The sequence below is a fragment of the Rhinoraja longicauda genome, chromosome 25 (assembly GCF_053455715.1).
Source record: "Rhinoraja longicauda isolate Sanriku21f chromosome 25, sRhiLon1.1, whole genome shotgun sequence".
In the NCBI taxonomy this organism is placed as follows: Eukaryota; Metazoa; Chordata; class Chondrichthyes; order Rajiformes; family Arhynchobatidae; genus Rhinoraja; species Rhinoraja longicauda.
Window position 1 is genome coordinate 11281263 of NC_135977.1, and position 25018 is coordinate 11306280.

Consider the following 25018-nt stretch of genomic DNA (forward strand, 5'->3'; position numbering starts at 1 on the left):
TGTTTACTTATACAAATTCCACTAAAACTGTGTACACTGGTTTTCAACATTTTCAGTTCTGCCATCGCCTCAACTCATGTGCTGCTGAAACCTTCATCCATGCCTTTCTTACCATTGTTCCAAAGTTGTCCTCGCCATTCTCCCGTTAGCCCGCATTGACATGTATTGATCCAAAACATGGCAGCCTTTGTTTTGTCGTTGTGTCTCATTCATCCATAATGCTTGTGTCAGCAAACCTAAATTGAGCTACATTCCAAGAATGCCTTGATTTTTTAAATTCTGATCAATGTGCTGCCTCAGTAGATTCGACCCTGCCATCCCTCAGAACAATTCTTACAACTTATTTCAACCCCATAAACCTTCCAGATATCTTTGCATTACCAATTTTCTTGCATTCCCTGATTTTTATTGATTCACTGTATCTTCAACTGGCATGTCACAAAGCTCTGGAATTTCCCTTCTAAAAATCTCTCTCCTTCATTGACACTACCTCTATGACCAAGGTGTCTTCCTGATCTCTTACCATGTTGCTTATTGTCAAATTTGTGTTTCATAATACTCATAATGTTGAGTTTGCTATATAAATTCAAGTGGATTTTGGTTTCCTTCGGGATATAAGTACCCGAGGGTGGTTGAAATCTTCTAAGTTTTGATTCAGCATTAGCTTTTCCAAGTTCTGTTGGTCGTAAGATCACAATCACAGAATCACAATAGCCAAGTATTTTTTGCAACATACGGGGAACTTCATTTGCCATACAGTCATAACAATAAAAAGCAACAGGGCACACAAAATACATTTTAACATGAACATCCACCACAGTGACTCCTCCGCATTCCTCACTGTGATGGAAGGCGAAAAAAGTTCAATCTCTCCCTTCTTTGTCCTCCAGCGGTCGGGGCCCTCTAACCTTCCGTTGACTGGGCGATCTTGACTCCCGTAGCCGGCGGCGGGCCTTCTTTGTCAGGGTGATCCAGCCCCTGCATCATGTAATGCTACAAAGCATATCTTGCGCAATAGATAGAAAGTGTCATAATTTGCATGAGGAAGGCAAGCAAATCCATGCACTAATATCCATTTCATGTGAAATTATTTTGGCTTCTGACAGTTTACTTAAACTGTCAATTGTTTCTCGGGTTGTGTGATGAAGCTCATAGATTAATAACATGCCAGAATTTGCTGAAAAGATAATGTGATGCGAACAGTGCATACTTGATAATGTGCAAGTAAGCTAGCAGCCTACATCAATGAAAAAGTACCTCGTGAATTGTGAATTACCACAGGCTGCTTGACAGTATGCCAGCTATTTTGGGAAGATGGCAACTTGCCCAGATCCTCGCTGTGAATTGCCCTTTAATCTCTCTACAGACATTTTTGTCCAGAGGTTGATGTTGTATGTACCCTCTTAAAGTTGTGATTTATTGTAAATGACTGTCACTCAACCTCTGGCCTAGTAAAGGAATTAAAAGCCTGGGGTCTTATTACTTCAGAATCAACTGGAGTTTTTAAAAAGTACAATGTTTAAAATGTTAAAAAAAGGTTTTCGTGTTTTCAAACTTCATGATTGTTGCTCTTACTGTTTCATGATTGAAATACGCCCCTTCTATCACCCTCCTTGGAGTTCTGGTATATTTCTCCATCTTTGTATCACATAGGTTAATAAGGTACATTCTTGGTCTCACTGTTCACTGAGGATCCAGATGCTTTGTTGCCCTCTCTGCAATTAGCAAGCTTGCAGTTTCAGCAACTTGCAAAGCAAAATATATTTCAGCCAAAGGTGCAGAAACACATCTAACTAATTTGGAATGCCCTAGGTTACTCTACATCAGCACATTCCATCTCAGCACAATTTGAGCTAAAAGCATTTAGGAAATCAGTCAAACTCCTTTTGTATTTCTAATTCCACTTTATTTCCTGAACTTGTTTAGTGAGATGGAGACCAGTGTAGTTATACAGCAAAACAAGAAAGTGTTACCTGGGAGGAGTTCAGTAATGGGCCATCGCGGATGTACTGGAAAAGGCTATGCTTATTTATGCAAATGAGTATATATAATATACCTGGAAAATTTCAGTTAAAATAGTCAATAGTTGGCCAGTGTACAAAATGTGATTTAAAAAAAGACAAAGTGCTGGAATAACTCAGCGAGATGGCAACATTTCTGACGAAGATGCTCCAGAGATGCTGCGTGACTCACGGAGTTACTCCAGCATTTTTGTGTCTTTTAAAAAGAGCACCTGCAGTACATTGTTTCTCCGTTCTGAGTTTAATATATTATTTCCATTCTGAGAGGTCGAACTGAATTGTCTCTCTGTTCACTTGTCTTTTTTCCAGTTTCATTTACATTGTTTTATCACATTTTATTACCTGAATGAATTGAAATTATGGGAATAGAGGAGCGGCTAAGGGATATACCATGGCAGCACTGCGAGGTTTCACAATAGGTTGAGTTAATTTAAGTTTATAATGACCATTGCAATGCTCATGCCTACTTATTATGCCTTGGGAATAATATAATTACATGGGAGGTATTAATGAACGTTAGTAGATTGGTCAAAGCTGTTCCTTGTCTGCTATGACACAGGAAAGGGCAAGATCCATCCTTCGGACCGATGATAATGGTAATGCAATTATTAATACTCGCATTCTAGACAGATTTTCTCACTGGGATTAAGGATTCTACTGTTACATTGAATTTAGATTTTCCATTGGATCCCACATAAATGTTGAAGTAATAAGAGTGTTAATTGCTTGTTGAAGGCTGGTATGATGAATATTTTTAGTGAGTTGCTGCATTTCTGTTCTCACGAGTGGTATATTTTCCAAAAACTAATTATTCACCCTTCTTCGACCAGGTGTCATGAGAAAAAAATGATTTTTTTGCAAAAAAAGTGAGAATTTTATTTCATATTTTCATATTTTTCATATTTCAGATACAGCGCGGAATCAGGCCTTTTTGGCCCACCAAGTCCGCGCCGCCCAGCGATCCCCGCACACTAACACTATCCTACACACACTAGGGACAATTTTTACATTTACCCAGTCAATTAACCTACATTTGTAAGGTCATCAAATGAGAATATTTATTTGTTATTAAATAAGTGACATTTCAAAAATATTCTAATTAGACTGAAGTACTTTAATTAAATAAGTTTCTTTCTATCGGGAAAATAAGTTAAAATGAAATATCATCAACATTTTTCAATTGAGTGTTTGTAATAAATTAACTCATCAATGTTTCCAGCATTTCCATCTTTATTTTTTTTGCAGTGGCTTGTTAGAGTATTAATGCCCTCTGAGGCATGGATGCACAATATGATTAAGTGAATTGGTAAATGTTTGAAAAATAATGTATTTTAAAGATTCTGCAGAAAATAAGACTACAGATAGCTGTTTCAGAGAGCTAATATGAATAATAGGATAAAGGGCATTTTGTTTTGCACAACATTTCAATGTAATAGCAATTATATCTCTATAACATAATTATCCTTACTTTTTCTCTTAGATGCTCTGCTAGCTGACCTAGAGTCAACAACTTCACAGATTTCAAAAAGACCCATTTTTATCCCAGAGGAGACCCCATACTCCTATCCAACAGGAAGCCATGTTTGCCAGGAAGTATCCATTCCCCCACCAGTGCCACCACCTCCCTCAGCTGATGCTTTGAATGGGGTAATCATCGACTCAGTTGAACAAAGGCAACCCTCTGTTTCACGATATCAGCACCAGAAGGTAGGTGTGAGCTATCATTTGTCCGTGCAATTATTGCTTTGTGGCTCCTCCTTGCCCCCCCCCCTCAATTTCTCCCCCATTTTAATTTCTTACTAGACGACCCGTGGACTTTGAACAGTCCACATTTCTTGATGCTGCTTTATTTCTTCCTCTTTTAGATTATTAATGGAGTTAACGTAATAAAGTTATCACAATCTCAGATTGCCCCAAGTTAAATAGACCTCTCTCATCAAGTAATTAAGTACAGCTCTCATCCATGTACTAAAACTCTCGTTTGTTTGTTTGTTTGTTTGTTCCTGAACTACAGCCAAAACGGTCCACGATAGCGCGACAATTTTAGGCCCATCTTACTCTGTCATTCCTTTGGTGATGATGGAAGAAGTTTCATTGAAATCGGTGTTATATTTTTAAAGTTATTCACATTTTAAAGTTTAAATCTAAGGGGAGGGGGAGGGGGAGGGGAGGGTGCTGCAACAATGCAGGAGAGGTTTGGTCCCAACGGGTCCACTTGATCTAGTTCTTCAATAAACAGTTCATGACAGTATAAGGGAAAAACAGTTGTCTAGAAAGTTAGTTGCACAATGCGTTATTTTTCTTCAACATTTTGAAATTGAACACTTTTTTCTTGGATTGAATTTGACCAGGCATGAGTCACCTTTGTGGCAATTATGTGATTTTAACGCATGGGAAGCATGGGATGACTTCATTCCCATTGCAATGCTATTGTAGAAGCATTGTAAAAAATCAAAGCACATTGTAACAGGAGTTCCCATTAGTGAGCATAGCTGGGGTAGTTTGCACTTCTCAGCACAATGCCAGACTGGGTCTTCTGCCAGATAGGTGAAAATGTGCCCACATGCTTCCGACTTTTTGCTGCACCTATGAATCTCCAGACCTTCAACACCATGGCAATCTCCGCCCAGAAACTCATCCTCTTTAACCCCCCCCCACAATATGTTAGCTTCCTGACCCTTCCTAAACACTGCCAATCTTGCCATTTTTCCCTTCCCTCTCTGACTGTCTGTTAATACCAGATTCGAATGTTTCTTATTCCTTCCAGTGCATGAAGCATACTGGTGGGTAGATTTTCATTCTCAAAATAGGTATTAGTTAAGAGCTGCTAACTGCCACAATTTATTTGAAAGTGTTTCTTGAAAGCCTTCTTGATGTCGCTGAGGTTCCCTTAGTTTCTGTAAAATGAAAAATAAACATTTTTGGCACATATGCTGTTTTGTGTCATCTAGAAGTATTTCTCAGTTGGGGTTGTGAAGTGGAGAGTTTTTCTTTATTGTCTTGCAACCATGATAAAACATAACTGTGATATTTTGTACACAAAATAATGGGAGTACATTGAATGTTGTGCAATTTTAAAGTATGGTGGTCCTACTGTGATGCATCTGGGAATATGAATCGGTGTGTTATAGGGCTAATCATGGGTCATTTGGCCATAAATGGCATTTAAGAGACTTTGAATTCTGAACAGAAACTTAACAGATTGAAAGCATACTGAATATACTGAATCATCTGCCAGTTTGTATCTCTGAATTTAGTCCTATTTTCCACTGAGTCATTCAGAACAGCTTCGTTCCATTATAGAACAAAGTTGAACTCAAAACAACTTGGCATTATTGCCAGTATCCAGGAAAAACATTCTTCCTTTGAAATTACACTTTAATTCCCTAGAATGGAATTCTAGCAGGGCTGCCAAGTGTTTCATTCTGGGCATGTGTTGCACCCAAGAATACATTTTGTTGGCAAAATAAATTGATGCAATGCTACAATGAATGAGTGATCTTCAACTAAATTCCTTGCAATGAAATAATTTGCAGCAGAGGGATTTTGAGCACAACTTCCATTGTAATTGAAAGCAGTGATAATTTAGTTCTATGATTGCTGGTGAGACAAGTGTTTGGATCTTCTGAACCTTGTGTCAACTTAAGTCTTTGTGAATGGGAGAAGGGATGTAAGCAAAATGGAACGTGAAAGTACTGCCAAGAGTCGAAGGAGATTTTTCTGCTGATTAGTTTGGCTTCTAAAATCTTGTGAGATGCCTCTGAAATCTCTTTTTTCCAGTAATAAAGAGAAGACAGTGAATATTATGTGGATGAATTCCTAGAAGGTAGTTGATAAAGGCGCCAAATAAGATATTATAAAAAGTTGAGGCAAATAACATTTAAAAGAACGTCAATAGACACAAAATGCGGGACAGGCAGCATCTCTGGAGAGAAGGAATGGGTGACGTTTTGGGTCGAGGCCCTTCTTCAGACAAAAGAACGTAATCTTGAGGCTGTGGGAACATATATTTTTCATATTCTAAATGAGTAGGCAATGATATATGCCATGCTGTGAACTGTGACTTTTTGTTCGTTATTCATGCAATCAATTTGACTACAGTGAGATGTTGAAGCTTTTTGATAGTAGTTTTTCAATGTACAGGAGGTTAGATAGAATTATAGAATTCACATGGGTATGGATTGGATAGCAGATAGGTTCCTTATGCAGTATTATTTTGTGTAAAAGAGTACCAAATAAATATGCATAAAAGTTAATGTTCTTACTGAGTACAAAGGGAAAGAGATCTGCGATTTCAGACAGACTTTTAAACATAGGAGTGATGGTGATAAAACAATAAACTTCTCTGTTTAAGACACACATGAGAGGAATATATTATAGGAAGAAATTAATTATGTTTGAAGGCACAAGATTGAGTAATTCAGGTTTATTTTCCTTAAATCCTCTGAGAAGAGTAATATAATCATCGGAATAGCACAGCAGCAAATTTTCTTGGACTTTGGGTGACTTGAGAAAGTTTGAAAATTTGTGTTGTTACTCTTTAGGGTGGGTCAATTGATATTTTCAATGCCTTCAAAACAGCTGAGAAGGAAAATGTGAAGAAAATAAGACTGTTAGCATTGAAACACAGTTAGATGCCAAGAACAGGGAAGCAATTTAGTGGCTATTTTTTACTGATGGTGGGTTATTAGAATGTGGAATGAGAGCAGAAAGATCTTCAGCATGTGAAAATAGTTAAATGAACATTTTCAGAGTAACCATTCTCCAGAGACCCTTCTTCAGTACGTTTCCTAGTTTTTGTTTGTTCCATGTTCTTGGAACTTGCAGTTTTTTCATGTATGTATGATGACTAGAACAGGAGTATTTTAGGATGGTGCCCGTTGAAGTCAAGCTTGTCATTGCATTTAAGAGGAGGAATAAGTACTTTAATGGTAAAATAGGTGCAGAGACTTTGGATTACAGTAGATAACTTCAGGTGAGAAATTAGCTCTAGCATCATATCATATCATCATATATATACAGCCGGAAACAGGCCTTTTCGGCCCTCCAAGTCCGTGCCGCCCAGCGATCCCCGTACATTAACACTATCCTACACCCACTACGGACAATTTTTTTTTTTTACATTTACCCAGCCAATTAACCTACATACCTGTGCGTCTTTGGAGTGTGGGAGGAAACCGAAGATCTCGGAGAAAACCCACGCAGGTCACGGGGAGAACGTACAAACTCCTTACAGTGCAGCACCCGTAGTCAGGATCGAACCTGAGTCTCCGGCGCTGCATTCGCTGTAAAGCAGCAACTCTACCGCTGCGCTACCGTGCCGCCCTTAGTGAAGTTCAGTGAAGTTCATGTTCACTTAGTGAACATCAGTGAAGTTAGAATTGCTTACTGTTGTATTTAAATTTTTAAAAATCTATGAATATATAGACATGCATAATTAACACTTTTTTTCCCTTGGTTGTGTAGGGTCATCAAGAAGAGATCTCGCCTTCGATTGGAATCACCAGCTCTCCCCAGGTACAGCTTTGAAAGTCATGTATCCATGAGAGAACTGAGATTTTCTGACCATTATATTTATTTGTTTTTTATTTCTAGAGTGGTGACAGTTCACTGCTTCTTTCCTGCACTGTTCTCCATCTAAACTTTTGCTGCTCTGTCCTCTCTCCATTCATGTTTATTATTTAGAGATACAGTGCGGAAACAGGCCCTTCGGCCCATCGACTCCGCGCCGCCCAGCGATCCCCGCGCATTAACACTCTCCTACACACACTAGGGACAATTTTTACATTTTACCCAGTTAATTAACCTACATACCTGTACGTCTTTGGAGTGTGGGAGGAAACCGAAGATCTCGGCGAAAACCCACGCAGGTCACGGGGAGAACGTACAAACTCCGTACAGACGGCGCCCGTAGTCAGGATCGAACCTGAGTCTCAGGCGCTGCATTCCCTGTAAGGCAGCAACTCTAATGGGGTTAGGAGAGAGAGATAGATCAGACATGATTCAATGGCGGAGTAGACTTGATGGGCCGAATGGCCTAATTTTGCTCCTATCACTTATGACCTAATCCCACAACTAAGATTTTCTGATTATTTGGGTAGGTGAAATTTTCCTGATTCTTCTCCCCACAAAAAAAAATGTTTTAAGGGTCACTGTTGCCTCCACCCAGGTGAGTCAATAACTGCAGCTGCAGGATCATAAAACGCTACTTAATGAATTTCTTTGGTCAGAATTTAAAGAGTCTGATTTGTACCTTCAATATTCAGGGCTTTTTTATCTTAAATAACTGCTGAAATAAAGCTAATTAAAAGTAGTTCCAATCCAAAAGTGAAATCGAGCAGGATCTAGTTAATTCCAGGGTTAAAGCCCTAGGATGTTCTGGTTTATATTGAGGCTTGCTGTTCCATACAGATTGAAATTCTTCGGCTGTGAATGTAAGCCACACCTTGCCAGTAGATGTGCAGGATGAATAAATAATGACCTTGGTGCAGTTTGTTTGGAAGGAGTGGCAGTATTCAGATTAAATTACTGATTCATTCTTCTGAATTAATTTATTCATTTATTAGTAAAAAAGCACTTGATATATCATTTTTGCAGTAGATGGCAGAAGCTGGATGCTACTAGTTCTTTAAAGCACCAACACTAAACTGTAGCCAATTTAGTGTTGTGGTTTGTTTTTAGTTCTCACGGTTTATATCGAGGATCTGAAGATCATTGCTGAGTATCAGATGTTCCTTATTTCAGCCACAGCAGCAGACTCACTCCACAAATGTGAAAAGTTCCTCCTCTCAAGATTCCATCAGTCCGCCTGCTCCACGTTCTTCTGAGGAAGACCATGTTTACAGGTACTCAACAGGGCAAGTTGCTCTTTTAGATGGGGTGGCAGAGAGTTATTTCCTCTATGAGCAATGTAACTCTTCAGTGAGTGTATGTGCTTAATTCAGATGAAACATATTGTAGGCGGAATAATGATTATGGACTCTTCTCCAAGGAAGGTGCAAACATGATCCATACATAAGTAAAATTATGGTATTTTGTATTATGGTATGTTGAGACTGCTCTCTTTGTAAATGCAGATGGACTGTGATTTTCTTGAACAAGTAGTGGTTGTTTAAATGAATGAATGAATGAATGATAATTTATGACTGCCTTGAAAGAAAAGTTTCATTGACAGCTGGACAAAGACTGCCTTTTTAAACTGAGTGACGGTGACAGCTAAAACAGATCCTTTCCCAGATAACGGCTCCTAAAATGGAGCTGAGTACATAATGGATGAGAAGTTGGTCTTTATGGATTTGTGGATAGCCTCCGTCTCGTAAATGGAAATATTTATCATACTACTTTGCAACCATTGCCTTGCTCAATTTCTAACGTTAAAAATATTGTACCATTTGTAAATAATTACTGACTGACCATATGAGGTTATTAAAATGTTCTTATCAATGCATCTATGCAGCCATAATTTCCAGTTATTTGGCAGCAACTATGTAATAAAATCACAATGTGATCTGCTGAGGACAGGAAGAAGACAGTTAGTCATTAGCAAATTAGCTGGGGTGATTAAAGGCACAGTTGGATAGGTTTTCAATTTTTTCATTTCGAAGAGCAGGATTGACAACTGTCAGGATTGAAAATCCTGGGGTCAACCATGGGCTGAGGAAATGCACAGGACAGTCTGCACATTAGAGCAGAAGGAAGGTGTAAATACAATGCAGTGATACACAACCCAGTAAGACATTGGTTTTACTCATTGTTGCCTTTGATGTTCAAATGTTGCTGGTTAGTAAATGGTATCTTCACTGTTTAAGGTAATTTTTTTTTTAATATCAAAAAATACTTTATTCCAGTAATAAATATTTACAAAACATTTTCTTTTCAAAAACTCCATCCGACATTCCCTGAGGTTGTACATTCAATACAGATATTCATTGCCAGATTTACACAGAATCCTTTCCCTTATTTGGAGGGGCGTCTCCACCACACCCTGCCCCCCATGTCCAGCATCGGAAGGACCCTAGACTGTGGTCCTCCCCCACAGAACCTTGGCGTTGGCTGCACCAAGCTTCAGTGCATCCCTCAGCACATACTCCTGCAGTCTGCAGTGGGCCAGTCGGCAACATTCCCCGACGGACAGCTCACTCTGCTGGGAGGTCAACAAAGCTCGGGCAGACCAAAGAGCATCTTTCACCGGGTTGATGACCTTTCAGCAGCTCTCGATGTCAGTCTCTGAATGTATCCCAGGGAACAGTCTGAAGATCAGAGTCCTCTGTGACGGAGCTGCTCGGAATAAATCGTGACAGGGACCCCTGCAAACCTCTCCAGACGCTCTTGGCAAATCCACTCTCTGTGAAGAGGTGGGAAACCATCTCCTCTCCATAGCAGCCATCCCGAGGGCAGCGTGGTAGTGAGGCTCCGGCGGTGCATGAAGGATCTGACTGGGAGGGCTCCCCTCACCGCCAGCCAAGCCAGGTCTTGGTGCTTGTTGGTGAGTTCTGGCGATGAGGCATTTTGCCAGACAAGCTGGGCAGTCCGCTCTGGGAACCACGCCACAGGATCCAGGGAATCATTCCCCTGCAGTGCCTGCAGGACATTCCGTGCTGACCACTGCCCGATGGACTTGTGGTCAAAGGTAATGGTCTGGAAGAACCTTTCCACGAGCGACAGATGGTGCGGCAATGTCCAGCTGACTGGCACATTACGTGGGGGGGGGGACATTCATCCTCACCAAGAACAATAGTTGCCCTCCTTTCAATGTCATGTGTTGTTTTTATGAAGTTGTTTTAAAACAGTGCATGATTGTATGCCTGATGGAAGTGTGATGTCTGGGTTTCGTGAATAAATGATAATGCAATCACAGTCATTATTAATCTCTGTTGTGTTTACTAATGGTGATGGCATAGTTGAATAGTGTTAATGTTTAAGTGAGGTATCCACCGCTTTTAGGTGTGGTTCAAACGGCTGTGCATTTAGATTACAATGTGCTCTTATCTGCAGCTTCCCCAATAAAACAAAGTCCTCAGAACCTTCACCGATCGTCATGACTGCCTCACTCGGCAGTAATCTCTCTGAATTGGATCGTCTCTTGTTGGAACTAAATGAGGTGCAACACAATCCATCTAGCAGCTTTGCAACAGGCAAGTACTGAATATAACAATCACTGTCTTCTATAAAACAGTATCCAATTCTTTCCAAAAACCATGTTTCAGTGCAGTAGGAAAGGAAGTAATTTTTTTCATTTGCATTTTCTCCTTTCCTATATACTAAGAATAGAGAGAGTGCAGATTTAAAAGGCCACTTTTAGAATTTAACAGGTACATTTATATTCTTGTGTGATTCACTTGTGGGACTGTACATTCTGAAATCTCTGAGGAATTGAAATAAATGTTCAAAAATTTATAGTAGCATCCAGTCTGTGTTTGTATTTAATCTCATTATTTGTTTTTGTGCATTGCTTCAGAAATATGGATCTGAAACTTATAAGATAATATTTCTGAAATGAACATGTCAACACATCAGGTTTATTTTCTTCCTTGCTTATCCTCATGTGAAATACTTATGTCAGATGGCTGGTTTCCAGAATTTTCCCAGTGCTGAACAGATTTAATGACTGAATGAAACATAAAAGCTATCATAAGGGAGATGTCTTGCTTCAGTTTGAAATTTTCTCTCAAACAGAGCAGAAGTTGACATGTTAGTAACTGAGTTGTTGAGGATCTACACTTTTACACGGTGCATCAGAAAACTAGCTTTTTCCACCAGTGTCCTGCCCTGCATTTTGGAGGGTTTTTTCTATTTATTCCCTTCCACGATGTGGGTGTCGTTGGTTGAGTTAGTGTTTCAAGCTCGTGCTGGAGCCAAGAGGCTTGCTGGACTACTGCAGAGGGCGATTAAGAGTCAAGCATCTTTGTTGGTCTAGAGTAACTTGTAGATGAGATTAGGCCAGGGCAGGAGATGTCTCTGTGGAGCATACAGCAATCTGGTGTCCTTTGGCCATCATTACAAGCTTTTTCTTATTGATTAATTATCTAAATTTTTATTCCCAGATGTATGGTGAGATTTGAGCTCATGTCTTTGGATCTGGATACTAGACTAGCAGCTTATCTGCAGTCAATGTTATTGGAAAAATGCACTCCATATTTTTTCCCTTGCTTCTGCTTGCTTTGACAACACATTCTAAAATGGCTGTGATTTGAAACCCTTGTGAAACAATGCAGTATTATGAAATAACCTATTTCACACCTCCAAGGAGTTAGAAGAAAGCAGTCTGCCACACATCCATAGATGGCTAACTTTTTTTTAAATTGGAGAATTTTATCTTGCAGTTAAAGGCTGTAAAATCCACTATAGACAAAGGTATAATCTAGATTGATGCGTTCATAGATTTTGTTCCAAATAAAGCTGTGAGCCAATGCCTCTTCTATCCACAGATAAATGCAAAATCTACCACATTATTATGACCAATACGTTCCTTTAACCTGCAACACCAAAATTAGTTCTCTTTTCATTCATTCGTTTGCTAAAAATGAAACATTTAAGGTGTGTACACAAGAATACAATAAAATAGGAGCAGGAGTCAGTCACCCAGCCCTGCAAGCCTGTTCTGCCATTCAATATAAACATGGCTGATTTATCCAATGCCTCAACCCCTCTGTGCCAGATTCCGATAGCCCTTGATGCTCCAATTTTTTTTTAAAATACCTACTTTAAAGTCTTTAAATGAGCTACATTCCAAACACATGCAGAGGGCGTATAATCTCTGGAATTCTCTGAGAGAAAATATTTCTTCATGCCTCAATTTTAAACAACTGACCGCTTGACTTGAAATTATGTTCTTCGTTTAAAATTCATCCATTACTAAAAACATATTAAAATCTACCTTGTTACACCCCCTTTGGATGTTATATGTTTTAATAACATCACTTCTCATTCTTCTGAACTCCGAAGAATACAAGCCCAACATGTTTATTCATGGAAATCCCTTCATCCCAGGAATTACCTGGTGATTTCTTTTGAACTGCTTCTAATCCCATTATGTAATTTCTTAGGTAAGGGGCCAACACTGTGGATAGAATTCTGGCCTCCATAACACCCTGTATAATTGCAACAAAACTTCCAATTTCTGAATTCCAAACCCTCTGCATTAAGTCCAATGTACCATTTGATAAGCGACCTGCTCCACCTGCATGCTAATTGTTTGTGATCCACACATGAAATTACTTGTATTCCTCTGCACTTCAAAAATAATCATAGTCAGAAATAATCCACAGGCTGCAAAGCTCGGCAGGATATCCTGAGTAATGACTGTGGTGCAGTTTAAATGCAAGTTCCTGTGTTACATGACAAATAAGCAAGAACTCCAAGGGGAATAACTGAATTATCATTAACGGAGCATTGGTAAATCTTGATTCAAAATTTTAAAGTATTCTTGAACTTTTTTGTGACGAACATCACTGCTGTCCTTCCTCAGATGAGTCCAACCGCAGCCCCCATTCTGCTCCTGGCAGTGGCTCCCAGTACACAGGTCAAGAAAATGGAACTCAGATGGGGAAAAAAGTGCCTCCCCCAACAAAAGAAAAACCCAAAAGAAATGGAGGCCGAGGAATTGAGGATGTACGACCAAGTGTGGAAAGCTTATTAGATGAACTGGAGAGCTCAGTTCCCAATCCAAGGTATGCACGAGTTGCTGTTTGAATTGATTCTTCCTTGTGCTGTCAGTAGTCAGCACAACTCAGTAGTCAGAAGAATCAGGATTGCTCTCTAATGCTGAAAAATAATAATTCAGCCACAGACATAGCTTTGCTTGCCATTCTGTAATTTTCCTTCTGGCCAATAACTGCAATCAATGAGATTGCTTATGATTTTTCAGATATGGGGCATTTGATGATAGTGTGTGTGCACTTTCCGTCCCGAGTCTCTGGTGCTGTGGTGGGCGACTCTGCTGGCGGTTCTCAGAGGCTAGTTGGGCTGCAGGTCTGCCCATTTTTGTGGTGGGATGGGGGCATGGCGCGGCGTTCGGGGGAAACCCATGCTTTTGCAATGACTTTGTGTTCAAAATGTGGGAGGAAAGATAGAAGCACTGTTGTAATTCTAACCCACACACTGGTAGTTTTAACCTACGCACCCTAGTGTGTAGCATAGAACTGGTGCATAGGAGATCACTGCCAGAACCACTGCTGTAGTTCTATCATACACACTGTGAATTTTCCCCAGTGTGTAAGATAGTGTTAGTATACGGTGTGATTGCTGGTCGGCGTGGACTCAGTGTTCTGTATCTAAGCGAAAATAGATCAAAAACACTTGAAATGTAGAATTCTCCAGAGTATTCAAAATGCTTTTATTAGCACAGTAGTGAGGACAGTAGAAGACACAGAGGAACATCAATGTACAGTACCTGTATCTCTAAAACTATACTAAACCAAGGATCGCTCCATGAAACAATGAACTGGTCCACAACATATTTGGCCCGCTATAACCAAAATCCGTTATAAAGGCATCCTTTATTGAGAGGGTTTACAGTATGAAATTTTGTCCGATGCTTGGCTGCCCATTCTGCATCCTGGCTGTGTATTCTTGCAGTGTTTGAATTACTCCTCACTGTTTACCATTGTTGCAACTTTGGTGTCAAATGCAAATTCAGAAATGTGATCCTGTATAACCTTATCTTAATTACTAATATACATTTTTAAAATGTAATGGAGAAACCATCCGCAATCTACCGATCATTGGTTTCAACTCTGCTCTCTCATTTATTCTGATTTTCTATCTAAATTTAATACAGAGATATGTGAAGTGATACATTTTGGCAGAAGGAAGAAGCAGAGACAATCCAATTAAAATGCCACAGTTTGAAAGTGTGTTTTTATTCCTCTTCTGTTATTGGTCCTTTAAATCCATATCCCTCTATTTTGCTCACGAGCTTTTACATAGGACTCGTATCAAAATCCTACTACAAATTCATGTGGATTGCATTTCCTTTGTCCACTTTTTCTATTAGTTTACGAAAAATTCTTGCTCCACCCGCCTGGTAACATTTTGTAATCCATGCATAAGAACACTTCTGCATTTCAATCATTTACAGTTTTTTTTCCATTTAGATAACCTGCCTTTTGATTCCTCTTTATAAAGTGCACAACCTCACACTTTCCGTATTAAACTCCATTTGGCAAGTTTCTGCCCACTTGCTCAATTTAACCATACCTCATTGAAAAGTTATGATATCCTCATTACAACTTGTCCTAGGAGCAAATGTATGGGTATGTTTGCAGGTTCCCTTTAAATCTCACACTGTTATGACTTGAAATTTATCAGCGCTGCAAGACCTGTTTGTGAACATTAGTTTTAAAGTAGTTACATTCTGAATTTGATTGTGGGCATTGAACTCTGTTTCGAGTGTTTTGTGGTTTGTTGCAATTGTGTGTAATGCTGACCAGTTTGGTCTCCTTTTCAGTCCTGCATCTGCTGCGTCTCCAGTGGGTGGGCTTACCTCTCAGCGCGGCACTCCGAACCAACAACAGGCGCGCATTTCTGCATCCTCAGCAACTCGTGAACTTGATGAATTAATGGAATCACTCTCTGAGTTCAAGGTTCACGGCAATGTGAGTACAATCAGATTTTTGTCTTTTTCTGGGCCCATTAATTGAAATCACGAGCCTGATGAAAGCATTTGCCTCATTGGCAACCCCTGTGAATTTATCTATGGTGCTAAGGAGGCGCAACAACCAGAAAATGTTTCTTGTCAAAGAAATGGGAAAGTGGTCAGGAAAATAATCTTGGAGAAAATACCTGGTGAGTCTTGTGTGGTTATTTACTGAAGCAAAGTGTTACTAAAATACTATACGGAAAATGCAACATCTCGATCTCCCTGTTGGAAAATTGTCAGGAATATTTTACCTTCCTCTGCAGAGAATATGTTGGATGTGGAAGCTTCATACAATTACTCATTGTGTTAGAATTGGAGTTCGCATTGGAAAAGTTGTCAATGCATTGGGTTTTCGTTACTATCTTTATATCAGTGCTTTTCAAGATTACTATCTGGCTTGGAATCAGATTAACTATTAAAGGTATTTGTATTGTTGGAAATCATGCTGTACTTTTTGCACAGATCACTTTTTTAGACAAAGGGGATAACACAGGTGAGCAAATAGTAAAGATGTAAATACAAATTGGATGAAAAATGCATATCAAGAGATGTAGACTTGAGGTGAGATAAATAAATTTGTGACATTGGAGTTGTGTGTTGCAGCATGGGATGTGAGCCTTGGGGAAAACAGACGTACAGTGATCATGTCTGAGATATTGATTAGCCACATGTTATTGCCAGTTTGGATGGAATGGGATAGCGTTGGGTGTTAGGGAATGAATGCAGTGCGAGTGGCTGAGTATCCTGTGCAGGATGGATGATGAATATTAGAGAAATTTGGTTGCTGGTCAGGCAAGGCAGGAATATTGAATAGTTAGATGAATGGAATTGGTATGAAGCAGAAATAAATAATTTAAGTCTTTATTTATTTCCTACCTTATTTGTTTTTATCATTTTTTCTATTCTTTCTGTCGCTTTCTCTTCCTCAATTTAGGCTGGTACTATAAGTTTTGAATCAGATGAAAAGCAGAAAACATCTACTCCAAATACTCTGCTAGTGTCTGTTCTTACCCAATCTCCCATATCTCCACCAACATCTCGGATGCTCTTATCTGTGCCTTACAATTCCCAGATTATTCCTAAAGGTATAGGCTTGTCCTCTCCACTACCAAGAACCCCCAGTCCCCTGGAGCTGCTGCACATTGATGAGGAGCCTGGTACAGCACAACCATATCTATCTGCATTATATAACCATGCAAATTCATCATTTCACCATCCAGTGGTGCAGCCATCTGTCAATGTAAATTCAAAACTGGACACCAATGTTTCTCTGGCAGGAATGTCACCCTATTTTAAATCTCCAGAGCCATATATCACCACGCTCAGACACGTGCGGAAAGCTGGAAATAAAAAAGAATCTGTTGAAAATGAAATGCTGTCATGTGCTTTAAATACCGCAAAAAAAGATTCTAAATCTGCACTGACCTCAAGTCGTGGATTGGAGGACGTTGATAAATCCCTGATTACAGACTTTTCTGGGATCAATAAAGCCTTAGATAAGCTACTGTCCTTTTACCCTGAGACTGAGCTAGTAGAGCACCTGGACACCAAGCAACAGGTCCTTGAATCAAAAGTGACATCTGTGGAGAAACCATTAGTGTGTTTTCCTGCAACAGAGTTTTCCTCCTTGCAATTGGAAACAAGTGGAAAACAGAATATTAAACAAGCAGCCAAGCCTGGGGGAGAAAATTCAGCAGAATTATCTAGTCCAAAGAAGATGCATGAAAAAGCAGCGCAACTAACAACACAGCAGCAGCAAGAACAAGGCAGGGAATTGGCAGTGGAACAAAATAAATTGAACGGTTGTTACAAGTATCATCAACCAAACGAGAAAGCAGAAGAAGAGAAGTTTGATTTGCCTCCAGTTCAAATACTCACAGTGGAACGGATTTCTGCCTCTCGTCAGGCAGGCAGAAAGCTTGAATGTTGAATGCTTTGTAGAGATTTGCTGCATGAACACCTTTGCATGGTCAGGAGAGCAATAAATACAACGTTTATAATACTGTTGCCAGCTTCATACATCTAACAGTACCCATGATCCAGCCAATACTGACATTTTAATGGTATTGTTGGTAGATATTTTGTGGAAGTGGCAGTGTGATGAACACTGAAGTGATTGCAGTACTTTCTAATCTCATAAATAACACAAAGTCTCTTGACACTGACACTTTTAATTATATATGTACTCGGCACTAGGACATGGGGTTCAAAAGGCAGAAGAAGTATTTTTCAGTGCAGGTTAAATTATTTGGCACCATTTGATTCTAATTATGCACTTTATGGGAGGCAGGCAAATAATAATCCTTGTATAATGCACAAGATCTGACCTCAGGAGGCCCATTGACATCATGTCAATGGGCACTTTGATATGCTATTGGCTCCTCTCAAATTGCATCTTTTGGATTTGTTTCCAAGCCAGTATGCTGTGGAAATCATATTATCCTACCCTTTAACAGGATTTGATTAGAAGGGTAAAACACAAAGTGCTGGGGGAGTTCAGTGGGTCAGGCAGCACCTGCAGAGGGAATGGACAGACAGAGTTTTGGGTCAGGACCTTCTTCAGACCTTTCTTGATTAGAAGGGTTGCCATTATATTAAGAGATGGAAGAGTTACACCAGAGGAGCCTTTTTGCCTGAGCCTTAATACCTTCATAGCTGCCTCACGTTTATGTGCATTTACACTAAACAATGTGCACTTCTTTGTGACATTTGTACAGCATCGTACATGGAAATTTGCCAATTTAATTTGAGACTGCATGATAACTGATTTGCTGAGTGAAATTACTGCGAGTGAAAGGTGTATCGGTGTAAGTGCTTCTTGTTTGCTCTCAGGACTGTGGTTTCACTATGCAATCTTCCCTGTGGCACAGATGAAATCTCTTATTAAGAGGACAAAGCATTCTATGAACGTGCACCCGATGTACCGTGAGGACTTACCACGCCGCAAGTTTGGACCCGTCATATTTAACAAAAATGTGTCACAAGATAGACTTATTGAAGAACTGCACAGCAAGCTAGGAATTGAGAAGAAGGAGCCCAAGAATAAAAAAGTAGATGACTGGCTGACAGAGGGGTTGATCATCACCTCAATGCCTGTCAGGAAACATCAGGAAGGAGGTCACATTGTTGAGAAGGTAGCTAGGGGAAAGCATGAATTGTTGTTACAAAGAAATGCATGAAGATTTGATGCAAAAAGAAAACCTATCTTAATACCTACTGCATGGATTGTTTAACACTTTTTTGTGATTCTGATCTTAAGGTTCAGTTGGCAATGCTCTCGCTTGAACAGGAATGAGCCCATTGCAAATGAGCTGAGATAATGGCTACTATGTGATTATTTGCTTCAGAAAGATAGAAAGTAGAGAATTTTGTGCTTGATTTGATGGTAATCATGCTGTGTCATTGTAGCTACACTTGGATTGAGTAGTTGTGCTCACCCATGGATGTATGGAGACTGCAGTTGGGGTGAATTGCAGATGTTTCACATCACTTTGTGTTACTCATTGCTCTCATGAGTTTAAGTTTCTCATTTTGCAAAAGTACATAACAAGTTTTGGAGCATGTTTTTAGGGGGTTGTGGTACTTTGTGATATTTTGTGGGTTTGCTTAAAGGTTGTCCAGTTTATTTGTATTGTTGTGTGGTCTGCATGCATATCTCAATTCTTTTGTTATTGTGGAGACATTAGCTCTGCATAATTGTTTGCACCTAATGTCCACATATTGGATATACACTATATGTGGCATAAAATTGGTGATTATGTATTCATATTCCACGGTAATAATTAGATTTTAAGTTTTGTTCTGTCAATCTATGACATGCCAAGGTTTTGCCATTGGCTGGAAAGCTAAAACTAACCTTTGTTTGCAAATGATACAGCTAAATGCTCTATAAGATCTGACTGCCCTTGCGCTATCAATTATAGCTTATTGTTTGAATATTGCAGTAAGCTTTAAGATTTCTCTAATTGTACATTGCATATTCCTTGAGTGTTGTTGAGCTCTGATTTTCTTCCCATAAAACTGTTTGCCCAATAGCTTAAAGCATGATGCACATTGGCCTGTATAAATAAAAAATATCCCTTAAGTATGTCAGCTTCTTAAAACTAAAGCTGCTGTATGTTTCTCTCCAGATAATAATCACTCCAGAACCTCCTTCATCAAAGGGTTCTACTCCATCACCCTCCCCTCTTTCACCCTCTCCCCCGATAAAACAATGCCAAGAACAAAACAAAATTGGACTGATAGAAGTCACACTCACACCGCCTCCACCTGAGCGTTTCCCTCCTTCACTTTCTGTGCCTTCTCCACCTCCCCTTCCTGTGCCTTTCCCACCTCCTCTCCCTGAACCATCCCCAGCCCCTCTCTCTAAGCCTTCACTGCCACCTCTCCCTGAGCCTTCCCTCCCTCCTCCCTCTCTACCTTCCCCACCACTCCTACTTCTGCCCTCCTTATCAACTGCTTCCTCCTCATTATCTTCCATTTGCCCAGGATCTCATTCTGCACCTCGGTGGAATGTTTCATCTAATAAAAATGAAAAACTGCCTGTCCTTCCAACAGCAGTTCCTGCCCCTGTGACTCCATTAGAATACACTTCGCTACCAGAATACCATCCACGCTCCTCCTCTCTACCTGTAGTACAGACCACTGTTGTACCAGCTGAGCCTCTGCCCACTCTATCTGCATCTCCCAGAGTCATGATGTCAATAGCTTGTCAAACCGATGGTGAAGTCAGTGATGAAGACACTCTACTTGTTCGATATCAGGCATGGAGTATTCTATCTTTAATATTTGTAATTTTTGAAATCTATTTAATTTATAAAATAATCCTGAAGTTTCAGCTTCACTTTCATATCCTTTGTGTACTTTGCTTAGTTTGGAACTACATAATATTTTTTAATATGAAAAGTATCCTGACATGTAGAATTGTTGCAGAAGGACGTTGCTCTATGTTTAACTATCATTCCAGCATGAAACTATTGACCTATTTTGATGTTCACTTGCCACTATTATGCAGATCACCATGGATTATGATGACTGCAGTGCTAAGTGTAATGAAACTTGACTGATGGCACCTTGCCAGGAAATTTACTTGTATTGCTTATGTATAAAAGGGAGCTGGCTGTTTTCAGGCTAAATGGGCTAATAAAGAGTATAGTCTATATATATTTTTGAAGGTCAGAATAGAATTTGCTTGAGTTGGATTCCTTGATTGCCCAATAAGTTACATCATATTACATAGTAATGTAGTCACAACATTGAGAAGCCCAGATTTGATCCTTGAGTTTCTGATTTACATCAATGTATGGTCAACTGTTGGTCAACTTTGAATTTATTTCACTAGGTATTAATTTAAGATATTACTTGAAAGTACATATTGGCTCTAATAATTTTTAACTGCAAGTCACAGTTAGTAAAGGCACAGCTGGTGGTAGTTATCAGATATAAGGGTCAATATAATCATTTTTTTTAATAACAAATCAGCATTTGCCATCCCTGGGGAAAAAAGTACCCTGCACCTGAAATTAATGATTTGATGCATGAAACAATTACATTAAAAATTTGTTAAGTGCATTAAATACACTTAGTAGAGTACACTTAGCACCTATTGTCTATTGTCTATTTAGCAGAGTCAGGGGGTATGGGGAGAAGACAGGAACGGGGTACTGATTGAGAATGATCTGCCATGATCACATTGAATGGCGGTGCTGGCTCGAAGGGCCGAATGGCCTCCTCCTGCACCTATTGTCTATTGTCTTAGTATTGTTTTGTTTGACTTAAAATTACATTATCAAGGTATTTGTTTTGTGAAGTACTTTCCTCACAATCTAAGTGCCACATGTTAATATTTAATACTGTGGATTTCAGTAAATGGGCATATAGTTTTCTTCTCATAAGATCATATGTCTGTTTGTACACATAGAAGTTCCGTGTTTGTTGCAATTTTCATTTTCTCTGAAAGTATGTGCTTCTCCGTCTTTCAAGAAGTCAGGTACTCATTGTTCTCTGTATGCTGCTTCAGTTGTAAAACTAGAGTCAGCTATTAGTTATACAGTACAGTACTTAATTTCTTGGACGTGGACCTTGCGATCAGTAGAACGGACCATTCACAGTCTTAAATCTTTCTTCATTCATTCTATTTATTGTTTGAAAACCATAATCTTTTCTATTTAATATTAAAAATGAACTTGAAATGGAAGACAGAGCTGTGGTCCTATTTTTGGAAAGTGCTTCAAGTTTTGGAAACCTGTATATGCCATACAATCCCTTTGCAGATTTATCTGTAAAAAGACACAATGCAGATGTTGTTTGGAATGAAGCTTACAATGGTTACTGATTTGTTTTGCGTTACTATATCATAACTACCTGCACCATCAAATAACTATCAAAACTTAAGTCATTACATGTATAGGAAGAAATTGCAGATGCTGATTTAAATTGAAGATAGACACAAATACTGGAGTAACTCAGTGGGACAGACAAGTAAATTTCCCCGGTGTGGGACGAATAAAGGAATATATTATTATTATTATCTCTAGAGAGAAGAAATGGGTGACGTTTCTGGTCGAGACCAATCTTTATCACTCCAGTCTAAAAAGGGGCGTGTCCCGAAACGTCACCCATTCCTTCTCTTCAGAAATGCTGCCTGTCCCGCTGAGTTACTCCAGCATTTTGTGTCTATAAGTCATTACATGATAATTTGGTACATCTAGGAAATAGTCTGGGAGACCACTCATTGAATAAATAATTCTGAAGGACAGAGGGAGAGAGGTGATCAAATTCCTAAGAGCAGAATTTTTACAGTTTTATCCCATGCATGAAGTTGTTATTTTGGGGGTTTGTTTTGTATCTATATATTGTACTTGAATTATTGAAAGATGTTAAGAAAATTATATTGCTTTTGTTGTAGGCTGATTTGAGATTTGAAATTAGATAAGTGTACTACTTCAGAAGCTATGGTATTTCTTTTGCTAACAGCAAAAAATCCTTAAGATTTAAAGGTTAAATAATGTTAACTGAAGTATCATATTGGCTGCATCAAATTAGTTTAAAGCTTTTGAAGATTATTGGGAAAAGGGAATGATTAGGAATGGAATGAGTATTACAAATGGCAATTTGTGAATTACAAATTTCAAATGAGCAGAGGTTAGGAAGGTTAAAGTTGGGAAAGATGATGTTAGCTGAATAGGAGAAGTAGGATGTACAAAACCTAACAAGAAGATGAGAATTTGATCAATATATTGTGGGGTTTGTTTCTTTCTGATTCCAGCCACAGTAAGAATGAGCCATGTTGAATTATGTATACTGCTTGGTATTTAGTTCTCTGTGAACCAAGTTCTTGTGTTTTTAATGCCGAACTGGCAAAGTCATTAGCATGGAACAAACTCAGTCTTAAACTCCATTTCAGTGAGGTCACGTCACTGTGCAGCTGGTGGTTGGACATCTAGCCCACAGGTGCTAATGACGTGTCTGTTCAACCAAAGGATTTATCATTAAAATGCCCTGAATGTTAACCAGTGTGGGATGTGGGTTAATTTATCAGTCGCAAGCCCAAGCAAAGAGAATGCCATTTTTTAAATGTTAGGGTAGAACTTTGTCATTGTAACTGCAATTGGAAATGTTAAATACTACCAACAAATAACTAATTACTTTTACTTTGATAATCTTGGTTAACATATAAAAACTAATTTTTCAGTTAATTCGGAGCTACATGGGACCATGTTATAAAATTTACTTGTATTGGAGATAGAGTCTCGACCGATACGTTACCCATTCCTTCTCTCCAGAGATGCTGGCTGTTACTCCAGCTTTTTGTGTCTATCTTCAGTTTAAACCAGCATCTGCAATTCCTTTTTTACACATCCCTTGCATTGTAGATGTGTTACTGTTCCCTTCAATATGTTTTGCATGTTTGATTTTTTCTACTCTACCTGTTTCCATTGTTTTCTCAAACTTTTTTCATTCTGTTCTATTGCATTTGTCTCTCCTGTTGAATCATTTTTAGCCAATCAGCCCAGGTCGTGCTACCAAACTGCTGGGTCCCCCATTGCATAAAGGAGATCATCCGGACCTGGTAGATCCATTTGCCCTTCCCCCACTGCCGTGCCCACTCCCTCCTTCATTTCATGGACAACAACAAAAACCAAAAGCAAATGTGTGTATATGAATGAACTAATCTTTCAAATTGAAACAGTAAATGAACGCTGTTATCCACAACGTTTAATGTTTCAGATGTTCTTTATGACTGCCTTTTTTAAAGTAATAGACTGATAATAACAATAATTACATAAGTGTGGTGTAATAATCTGTCAATTTTCTTTGTTCTCAATTGTTAATATTGTGTGATTTTAGGAGAAAAATTGGATTAGATATTTGGATGACAAGTAAATGAATCACAATTAAGTTTTTATTATTTTGCCCTGCAATAATTTCATTAAACGTACTTTGTTTGGTTGCAGTGGAGTAACTTGAATTTTTGTATTGTTCATTTCTTAATTTCTTTAACAACATGAAGCAAAACAAAGGAAGCAGGAGTAAACCATGACAGCCCTTCAAACCTACTCCACCATTTAATGAGATCAGCATCTGATCTTTACCCTCAATTCCACTTTGCTGTCCCATTCTCTCAATATTCAATTCTCCTAGTAGACCAGAAATATTTTTACCCTTTGAATGTACATAATAATTTGGCATTCACAACTCTCTCGAGCAGAGAATTACAAGGAATTGCAGCCCTTTGAGAATCAACACCGTAACTCTGAGATTACACAATTTGGTTCTGGAGTACCCTCACTATGAGAACATCCCCACAATTTATATCCTAAATTGTTTCCTCAGAATCATTTGTTATATGAAATCACTGCTTATTCTTCTAATAGGCAAGCAAAATAACCCCATAACCCCATATCAGGTAATGAACCTGATCTGATAAGGGGACTCGAGGTAAAAGAGCCATTAGGATGCAGTGATCACAATATGATAAGTTTTACTCTACAAATTGAGAGGGAGAAGGGAAAATCGGAAGTGTCCGTATTACAGTATAACAAAGGGGATTACAGAGGCATGAGGCAGGAGCTGGCCAGAATTGACCGGAAGAGCCCTTGCAGGGAAGACGGTGGAACAGCAATGGCAGGTATTCCTGGGAAAAATGCAGAAGTTGCAGGATCAATTTATCCCAAAGAGGAGGAAAGATTCCAAGGGGAGTAAGAGACACCCGTGGCTGACAAGGGAAGTCAAGGACAGCATAAAAATAAAAGAGCAGAAGTACAACAAAGCAAAGAAGAGTGGGAAGCCAGAGGATTGGGACTCTTTTAAAGAGCAACAGAAGATGACTAAGAAGGCAATACAGGGAGAAAAATTA

General features: G+C 39.1%; 1 protein-coding gene across 2 annotated transcripts in view; it reads left to right on the forward strand.

Moving 5' to 3' along the window:
* The window catches only part of LOC144605743 (paxillin-like), a 112446-nt gene that overhangs the window by 73382 nt on the left and 14046 nt on the right, over positions 1–25018 (forward strand). For both annotated transcript variants that reach the window (XM_078421259.1, XM_078421258.1), the window contains exons 2-7: positions 3502–3728; positions 7488–7538; positions 8766–8866; positions 11016–11155; positions 13489–13690; positions 15469–15616. In XM_078421259.1, the coding sequence (XP_078277385.1) occupies positions 3502–3728; positions 7488–7538; positions 8766–8866; positions 11016–11155; positions 13489–13690; positions 15469–15616 (869 nt within the window). The remainder of the gene's footprint in view (positions 1–3501; positions 3729–7487; positions 7539–8765; positions 8867–11015; positions 11156–13488; positions 13691–15468; positions 15617–25018) is intronic.